The 9,766-nt window shown below is 34.5% G+C and overlaps 1 protein-coding gene across 1 annotated transcript in view; it reads right to left on the bottom strand.

Annotated features, from left to right (window-relative positions):
* LOC107662997 (radixin-like) overlaps positions 1-9,766 on the bottom strand; it is a 91,465-nt gene that overhangs the window by 12,080 nt on the left and 69,619 nt on the right. Inside the window, exons 5-10 of the mRNA XM_016453133.1 lie at positions 9,125-9,276; positions 3,141-3,224; positions 2,819-2,965; positions 1,506-1,602; positions 616-779; positions 144-274 (exon numbers count right to left, since the gene is read on the bottom strand). Coding sequence (XP_016308619.1) covers positions 144-274; positions 616-779; positions 1,506-1,602; positions 2,819-2,965; positions 3,141-3,224; positions 9,125-9,276 — 775 coding nt within the window. The remainder of the gene's footprint in view (positions 1-143; positions 275-615; positions 780-1,505; positions 1,603-2,818; positions 2,966-3,140; positions 3,225-9,124; positions 9,277-9,766) is intronic.

Here is a 9,766-nt window from a genome sequence, read left to right as displayed (position 1 = left end):
AGGACAATTTTTAATATAACTCCGACTGGATTCGTCTGAAAGAAGAAAATCATATACACCTAGGATGCTTCGAGGGTGAGTAAAAAAACAAGCCAATTTTCATTTTTAGGCGAACTAACCCTCTGAAGTCCAGATGTTTGTACCTTTCTGTGCTTTTATCGTCTGTTCTTCAATCTGTCTCAGTCTCTCGATTAACTCATCCTTTTCTCGCTCTATTCTCTCCTTCTCCTTTTCTGCATGCTTTCGTTTCTTCTTCTCATTCTCAAGCTGAGCTCTGATGGAGACAGAGTAAATTTGATTTGTGCAGCAACACCTCAAAGTTCCATTTGTCTGATGCCCAGAGTCATCACTTCCAAGAAAACAGAACTAGAAAAAAAGTTGCATAAAATTAAAAGTCCACGTAACTTAAAAAAATTCAAGTAGACTAAGATTCTAAAGCTCAATTAATATAGATTACTTTTACGATGTCCTCATTCACTTTTTGAAGCTTGAAATTTATGGTTGCATGGACTTTCAATGGCTAGACAGAATACTACTATGTAAACTAAGTATAAATAAAAATGTATTGAAAAGAATGTTTATGTAAATTATGTCATGTAAAGTGTTCATTGTCACCTCTCTATCTGTTTCTGGTGTTTTTCTTCTCTGGCCTGAGCCTTCATCTGCTGCACCTCAATGGTGTCAGGCTTCCTCCTCCTCATGTACAGCTCATGGTTGCCCATACACAGAGCCAGGATGCGCCTGTTGATTCGCAGTCGTGGTGCATAGAACATAAAGTCCTGCCATCACAATTGAAAAGATTCAGTGAACATGTTCATATTTGATCTCTGCATGCTATGACTGATATTACTGATTTGGCTGATATGACTGATACTTGTTCTCCATATGTACAAAGTTTTGAGAAGTTTGGACTTCAAAAGACTTTGTGGCCACAAATGATTTAGGCATATTTGTCATAATGGGCAAGTCCCAACAAATATGCCATATTGTATCTGCTAAATTTAATGGATTAAATTATTTTGACAAATTGAACGGTTTTTGTTCTTCAGAAAAAAACAAAAATGAAATATACATGTGTTAAGGTTTAAAGCAAGTGTTCTGTACAAAAAAAGACGTTTGACACTATCACTTATGGTTGTTTAGTTATTAGCAAAGTTGCTTATTATAGTGACACCTTGAGAACTTGTTACAAAAAATGTGTACTCGTTTTCACAATGTACGAATGTGTCAATAATTATAATGGTATGCTATTCGGATTTGACATTCTTAGTCACTGAACTTTGATTGGCTGCTGAGTCACATTACAGAACATATCAGGACGTCCAACAAAGAAAATTCATACCAATTTACAACTGTATGGTTACGGCATTATTATAGATATTCGTTTGTAAACACCATATCAATGACTTACCCCAAAATTATGTGAATGTAAACATGGTCCAAATTGAAAAACTTCTGTAGTTCAAACTGACAGAATAATCATAAATAGTAATCAAAATACTTACGGGTGCTTTTTTATCAATGGGCTTGATGACAAACTTCTTATCGTTGAAAGAAATATTTCGGATCTCACTCCAAGGGAAACCAATCTTTGGTGTGAGCCTTAAAGAAAAACAAAGAGAGGGATGAACAAGATTAAAAATACCTTTATCCACATTATTCAGAAAGTCATGTCAAAAACAGCCAGCAGTGGGAAGCAGAGGAAAACACTTAGTTCATGTGCTGACAGACCATCAAATCAGCTGAGCTCTTAGAACCTAATATTAAAGTATTTTTGGGAGTTGACTGACATGAGCACTATGACCCCATAGGGGTGGGGGTGGGGGTCGCATTCTGCAGGGGCAATTGCGTGGGTTGCGCGGTACCTAAACATGCTACTGGAAATGGTCCCACTGTGAATAGAACTCAAGGCTATGCTTCTCTTCACCCAGGGGCAAAAGGCCAAAACACCACATGCTGTGACTCACCCTGTTCTAATGTCTGCCCTATAAGGCAGGGAATGGATGGGTGCTGAAGCAGGAGGGAGAGGTCAACTCTAATAATGCAAATAATACTCACAAGATAATATACACAAGCTTCCGTGTTTACCATAAGCATTGTGTGTCAGTTATTGCTTAGATGTAAAAGCTTAAATTTATAACCCTTTTAGATTTTTTAAGTTTTGCTTGCCTGAACTTTCAGCTCAAGGGAGAAACCTCTCAGGTTTAATTAAAAATCTATTAATTATTGTCATACGGAACAAAATTAGGGTAAATTTTGACAATATTAGTTTTTAAATGAACTACCCCTTTAATAAATTCTTCCAGGGGAAAACAAATAATTGAAAATTTTTTTAGAAATTAAATTTTCAAAAGTGACAGTAAATATTTTTACATTGTTACAAAAAAAAATATTTCAATTAAATGCTATTATTTTAAATTCATCAAAGAATCTTGAATAAAATGCATCATGGCTTCCACAAAATATAAAGCAGCACAACTCTTTTCAACATTGATAACTATAAGAAAAGTTTATTGAACAGCAAATCACCATATCAGAATGATTTCTAAAGGATCACTGAAGACTCAAGTAATGAGTCTTCAGTGATCCTAAATTCAGCTTTACATAACACTAATAAATCACATTTTAAAATATATTCACATAGAAAACAGTTATTTTAAATTGGAATAATATTTTCACAATATTAGTGTTTTTATTATATTTTTGGAAAGAAAATAATTATTTTAAAAACGTTTTAAAAAATCATACAGACCCCAAACTTTGGTATAGTAGAGTTTGTACATAAAGCAAGTGTGAGACATTTCAGCACAAGACATACTTGTCTTCATGTTCATAAATGTTGAGACCAAGAGCATCCACTCCCAGCCAGAGCTCTGTTCCCTTCTTATTTTTGATGTCAAAGTAGTTCACTGCATACATCTCCAGATCCTGAGCGATCTTCAGATACTCCATCAAAGAATCCTCTCTGTAAACACACAATCATGTTGGGAATAGAAATACTGCTATTAAGCATTGTGAAGTGCACTGTGTGTGTAGTTGGGGACTGAAAACACCAGTGCCCCAAGCGTGCTCTTGTATTATAAGCTATTGTTATGTGTACTCTGCATTGTCTGTGCATGTGTTTCTGTGTCAAGCCTTACCTCAGCATACCCCTGTGTTCCTCGTGCCACGTCTGTATTCTGTCTTCCCACTGTTCTTTAGTCAGTTTATGTTGCTCCAAAACTCTACATGATAATATCCAATACACACATGATGAATCAGTCTGGCATCACTGTATGGGCTCAAAATTGCAAAATAATCATCAATATTGTGTAACAATATTATTACACTAACTCTCATGGAACACATAAAAAGCTGGAGACCTAAAAATTATGACTTGAAATTCTTGAAGGCAGGGGAAAACTTACAAAATTTGCTGTTTGCATTGGTTTCATTGAATGGGGTTAGATTTGTTTCGTATTTCAAGATGAATAGATTTAGATCCACAAATTAATGTAAAGAGATTTACAAAAATGTAATGTAAAGAGATTTACAAAAAGCAAACATTATATCAATATATCTTTGTATTTATTTTGGATGTATTTATTTGTGTTAAGCGCCATGCCTGTCAATATATATCACAATATTCATTTATCATTAATAGGGAAGGAAAGCTCTCCACATGTTTGTTAGACCTTGAATAAGTGTTGAGTAAATCTAACTGTTCACAACTGAACTCCATAGCATAAGCTACCTTTTAATTTAACGCCACATGAAATTTATTTTCTCCCCCTAATTTCTGTGTCTTCAATTTAGTTTTTTCTGGATTCTGTGTGATTTAATACAAACCTATCATCAAAATGGTGTATAATGAAAGGAATTAGTAAAACTTTAATAATTTAATAAATCTTTTCAAATGTAATCGAATTAAAATATAATTCATTTACAACAAAGCATTGCATTTATATTTTGTTAAATCAGATGCTGCACAACAGAACTGTATTAATACATGGATAAAAATAATCTTGGTTGTATGACATTTCTTAAAAATAATATAATTACTTCAAGAATTACATTTTAGTACACAATAGTGATATATTTCTGTCATTAGTTAAACTGAACTTTTATTTTGACGGTTTGTCATGAAGATCTTTCAATTTCAGTTTGTATTTGACGGTAGTGTTTCTCAAATGAAACTGAAAAGCTTGTGAAGTTTTGATGATGATTATTAGCGACAGGCAATAATTGCATTTTGTCACATTATTTCATATCGAGTAAAAATGTCCAGAGCTTATCATCATTATCGACACAAATTTTATTGCGATTTCGATATGTTATTGTTTATTACCCAGCCCTACCCCATACACATTGGTTGATGCTTTAAAAGTGAAGAACATAGAGAAGCAACTTCATAAAAAGAGTTTAAGAGCATGCAAAGGATCTTCGAGAAGCCTCTTTAAAGCACTTTTGCTAAAAATATTAAAGCCAAAACAAATTAGAAAAAAAGCTGCAGAAACTAGTCAACCTCACTAATGAAATAGTCGAGTATCTTGATCAATCCTTATCACATACCAGCCGTCTGTAAATCACAGTGCTTTGCAAGGTGATTCAACAAGAGGCCATTAAAGGCTTGCCAAGGCCCAGGGACATTTAATTATAGCATGCAATGACGCATGGGGTTCTGTTTTACCCTGTGTACTGAAACATTAAGAGTATCCAGGGATGGGCAGTATTTCAGATACATGTATTTAAAATACATATTTGAAATACAAAATACTATTTTGTATCTTGTATTTGAAAGCCTTTGGAAAAAATCAAATGTATTTTGTATTTAAATAAAATTTAAGATGAGTATTTTTGTATTTTCAAAATACATAAAATACTTGTCAACCTCTAACCTCTTTATCAGTGTGCTGATTTCGTTCATCAACTAGTTCAGACACGCACCCTCCCCCCAACATTCATCACGTGAGCTGCAGCTGTACAGCTCCATCCAGCATTGGGTGAGCGACTTTTCTGGAATAAGATAAGGTGAGGATATCATGGTCAACTGTACTTGTTGATTAAAGTTCAAATAGTGCATCATTCAGATTTGCCTTCAGTTAAAATGAAAGAAGAAAAGAGCACAGGATAGTGTTAGCCAATCAGTTTTGATAGTTAATTGTTTTTTTTGTTTTTTATCAACTAGCTTGTCAAATGTGTTTAAAGCATTACTGCATGTTAGGCATGGGTGATATGACTACATATCGTGGCGACACATAAAGTGTGAATCGACTGAACTTTTTCTAAATCGTTTACATAGATAGACCTATCGGGGTAAGCGAATATATCCGTGCAGCTTTTAGTGGGCAGGAATTATTGGAACGGTGGAATGGAAAAAGAAGCATGAATGAATGAGCAATAGAATGTGATGTGCTTGGTGCAGAGTGGAACGCCAACAAGCAGGCCTACACTCTTGACTTAAAGGCTCTTTCACACAGGACGCAGGAAGCGGTGGAATCACCGTGCAGCTCCCGATTTCTGTCGTAGTGAAAGCATTTTGTGCAGTTGAAGCCTTGTTTATACTTTCGCCTGTCTCTACGCCACGAACCTGTTGACTGCCCGCTCCTCCCTAAACGGAGACGGCTTTTATACTTGATGCGCTCGCCGTTGTATAATTCTGTGAAATGACAGGGGGCGACTCGAAGTAATTGTTCTCCAAATCATTAGAAAGCAGCAGTGGGAGGAAGTAGTTTGCCGAGTAGTTTGTCAAATCGTTTCGTGAGAAGTTTGTGAATAAATAGATTTTTTCACATATAAACTGATTAGGTTGTGGGTAATTTTGGAGGACACATGGGAAAATGTTTTCGAGTACACTTCTTAAACCCACACAAAACAATTCAAAGAATCGTGAAAAATGCAGAAAAGGTAAGATTATGATTTGTGACAATAGAACAGACCATATAAATTTGATAACATATGTATAACACTAAATTAAATAATGCTTTCTTGTACGTTTTTTTAAATTCATTAAACATTTTCTTTTAATTAATGTTTGTATTTAACATGGACCATTACTTTATTCATAATTTCTGATATTGCAGGCTCATTTTGTAAATGTAAGCATTTTAAATTTTAGGCAAGTGCAAACTTGGTGCTTAATGAAATATTTGTCACATTTACAAAATCAGGTGATTGTGTTCACCCATCTATGCAAATATATGTTTATGTAGAGACAGAATAATTAAGTGTCCAGCTGAATTAATTTAGTATTTTGTTAGACGGGTATAAAAAAGCTTAGTTAAACGCGGCAGCGGTCGCGGCAGTGTCGCGTGACGGCCTCCTCGTGTGAAGACTGAAGAGTGTAAAGACCATCGACTCTACCGTGTGACTCCACCGGGCAGGGACACCGGCAAAGGATAAGTATCGCTTTTTATTTCTCCTCTTTCCTACTACTTGTTTCACTTCTGTTTCAGTTTTTATAACCATTTCTTACAATGTGTAAGTAAGTTGTTGTTTTTTAGCATGTAAGTTTGGCAGTGTTATTTTTTAGGATTACTGATAAACTACTGTCGTTTGATTTGTATTATTTGTATTTGTTATTTATTTTAATTTGAGTTAAATTATGTCTGAATTTATTATGTCTGTATAGGTCTTTTATTAAGTTTTACTTAATTTTTAAGTTATTTTACTACTTCAACAAACTAAATGGAAATGAAATAATATATATATAGAATTTATAAATGTGTATGTATATATATATATATGTATGTGTGTATGGTTGTACATACACATATATGTAGTTGTTTTTTTGGTGTTTGGCTTAGTGTTATGTTAGAATCATTATTATACTCTTAGTCTTATACCTTTTGTTCTTTAATATTTTGAATTGTTTTTAGCTTTATTTTTTGTTTTTCATTTAAATGTTAAGTTTTGAAATGTTGTTGTATGCATTTGTCATTTTTATTTAATTTCTTTATTTTTAAAATGTGTATAAGTTTTAGCTTTTAGTTTTGGATGTGTTTTTAGTTGTTTTAATACTACAATTGATTACTTCTGTTGTCCTCATTTGTAAGTCGCTTTGGATAAAAGCGTCTGCTAAATGACTAAATAAATAAATAAAAAATGCTATCTAAATGAATTCTAATTTAAAAATTTAAATTTTAGATACACTTTATAATTTGAATAAACTTTATATACAACAAAATAAACTTAGCATGAAATAAACATGCCTTTAGTTTAGTAACATGGTAGTTTTGTATTTCCTACAGGGTAGGGGAAGGGAAGAGGTATGTAAAATGAAAACAAAAGTTTCTAAGCAGTAGTACACATCGAAATATGTTTTTTTTTCTCCAGAATAGGTGCAGATAGATTTCAGCCTATAGGGATACCTGCACTGGATGGCCAATTTCACATGTATTTTGTGTATTTTCAAAATACAAAATACTGTATTTTTATTTAAATACACTTTTCCACACAGTATTTTGTATTTTTATTTAAATACACTTTTCCACACAGTATTTTGTGTTTTTATTTTAAATACATTTTCATGTATTTATGCCCATCTCTGAGAGTATCAGATAAAAAAAAAAAAAAAAAAAGTCCACCCTGAAATCCTGAAATCTTCTGAATCTGATAGTAGCTTATATTTATGTACCATATTGAACTACAAATAAAGAGAGAAGCTCATTACATTACTACATTACATCTGAAACAACCATCGAGCAACTCGTAGATGGAGGACATCCAACTTGTGAACAGTCATGGCCAAAAGTTTTGGCAGTGACAAATTTTGTGTTTTGCAAAGTTTGCTGCTTCAGTATTTGTAGATTATTTTTCCACGTTTCTATGGTATACTGAAAAACAATAATAAGAATATCATAAGTTTTAAAGGCTTTTATTGGCAAAAAAATATAATGGGTCAATATTTACAGTGTTGACCCTTGTTCTTCATAACCTCTTCAATTTACTCTGGCATGCTGGTTATTAGCTTCTGGGCCAAATCCTGACTGATGGCGATCCATTCTTGCCTTATTAGTTCTCAGAGTTGATCACAATTTGTGGGCTTCTGCTTGTCCACTCGCCTTTTGAGGACTGACCACAGGTTCTCTATGGGATTGCGATCTGGGGAGTTGCCTGGCCACGGATCCACAATTTCAATGTAATGATCTTTGAGCCACTTCTTTATCACTCTTGCTTTGTGACATGGTGCTCCATCATGCTGGAAAATGCACGGATCATCACCAAACTGCTCATGGATCGTTGGAAGAAGTCGCTCTTGCAGGACGTTTTGATACCATTCTTTATTCATGGCAGTGTTTTTGGGCAGAATTATGAGAGAGCCCACTCCCTTGGTTGAAAAGCAACCCCACACATGGATGGTCTCAGGATGCTTCACTGTTGGCACAACACAGGACTCATGTTTGCGTTTACCTTTTCTTCTCCAAACAATCGATTTTCCAGATGTCCCAAACAGTCGGAAGGGAGCTTCATTAGAGAAAACTTTGCACCAGTCTGCACCAACCTGCTGCCATTCCTGAGCAAGCTCTGCACTGGTGGTGACACGATTCCGTAGCTGACTCCTCAGGAGGAGGTCCTGGCATTTGCTGGACACTCTGGGACTTCCTGAAGACTTCTTCACTGCAGTCGAACCTCTCTCCTTAAAGTTCTTGATGCTCCGGTAAATGGTTCTTTCAGGTGCAATATTCTTTGTAGCAATTTCCTTGCATGTGAGGCCATTTTGATGCAAAGCGATGATGGCTGCATGTGTTTCTTTGGAGGTAACCATTGCTAACAAGAACACAATGATTGGAAACACATCAGTCTGCTCTTACAATCTTAGTATGATAGTGATTTTACCAGACCAGTACTTATTCACACTTTCACATGTGCTGCTGATATGATTAGTCAATTAATGTTAGCTGGTCATTTTGTGTCAGGATAAAAAAACTGAAATTTGTTTTTTTTGTGAAAAGTTCATTTTTTTGGCCAATTAAGCTTTTGGCAATTATTTAAAATGCATCGGATCACTCTACACAATAATCTAGAAAGAATGTGAATGAACACCAGAACAGCTTAAGCAGCAAACCTTGCAAAACACAAAATTTATGTCACTGCCAAAACTTTTGGCCATGACTGTATTACTGTGTTGAGAAGACTGGCTCACCTCTGTGGTAGCAGCCTGTCATTGGTGAGGTAACCAGGCTTGTGGATGTCTCTGTTGTAGTCGGCGTACTTGGCCTGAACAGAGTAAGATGCCAGTAGGACTGCTGTCTCCGGAGGGCAGTAAATCTCATCATTCAAAATGGCTTCCTTCACCTAGACAGCACAAACAGTTTAATTATGCCATGTTTGATCCACGTTTCTTCATATGAGGATTTTTTAAATCTGGAACTGATAATTCAACACAATCCTGGATTGTTCCATTCCTTGAAACTCATCTTGGAATGGCTGTCATAGCAACAGTTCAATAAGCTCAAACCTACTCAGGACTATTTAATGTAAACAGGATTAGATCAGCAACAGTAGGGCTGATAAAAAAAGTCCTGCCATTGCTCCATACTTACTACTTGTTTGTTTAGAATTCAAATAGCAAGGGCTTTCAGTATAATGACTTTGATCTATATTAATTTACATAATATAAATATAGGCATGTAAACACATTGCATATGTGCACAATCAAATACTGTTTTGAGTAGTTGAACAATAATATATAGAATAGAAGCATCATAAAATAATTTTTTTTGGACTTTTTAAGGAATATATATACATATATATACATATATATATATATATATATATATATATA

The sequence above is a fragment of the Sinocyclocheilus anshuiensis genome, unplaced genomic scaffold, assembly GCF_001515605.1.
Source record: "Sinocyclocheilus anshuiensis isolate Anshui unplaced genomic scaffold, SAMN03320099.WGS_v1.1 scaffold2205, whole genome shotgun sequence".
NCBI classification, from domain to species: domain Eukaryota; kingdom Metazoa; phylum Chordata; class Actinopteri; order Cypriniformes; family Cyprinidae; genus Sinocyclocheilus; species Sinocyclocheilus anshuiensis.
The sequence above is the reverse complement of the archived record's forward strand: the minus strand, read 5'-3'. Positions and strand labels throughout refer to the sequence as shown.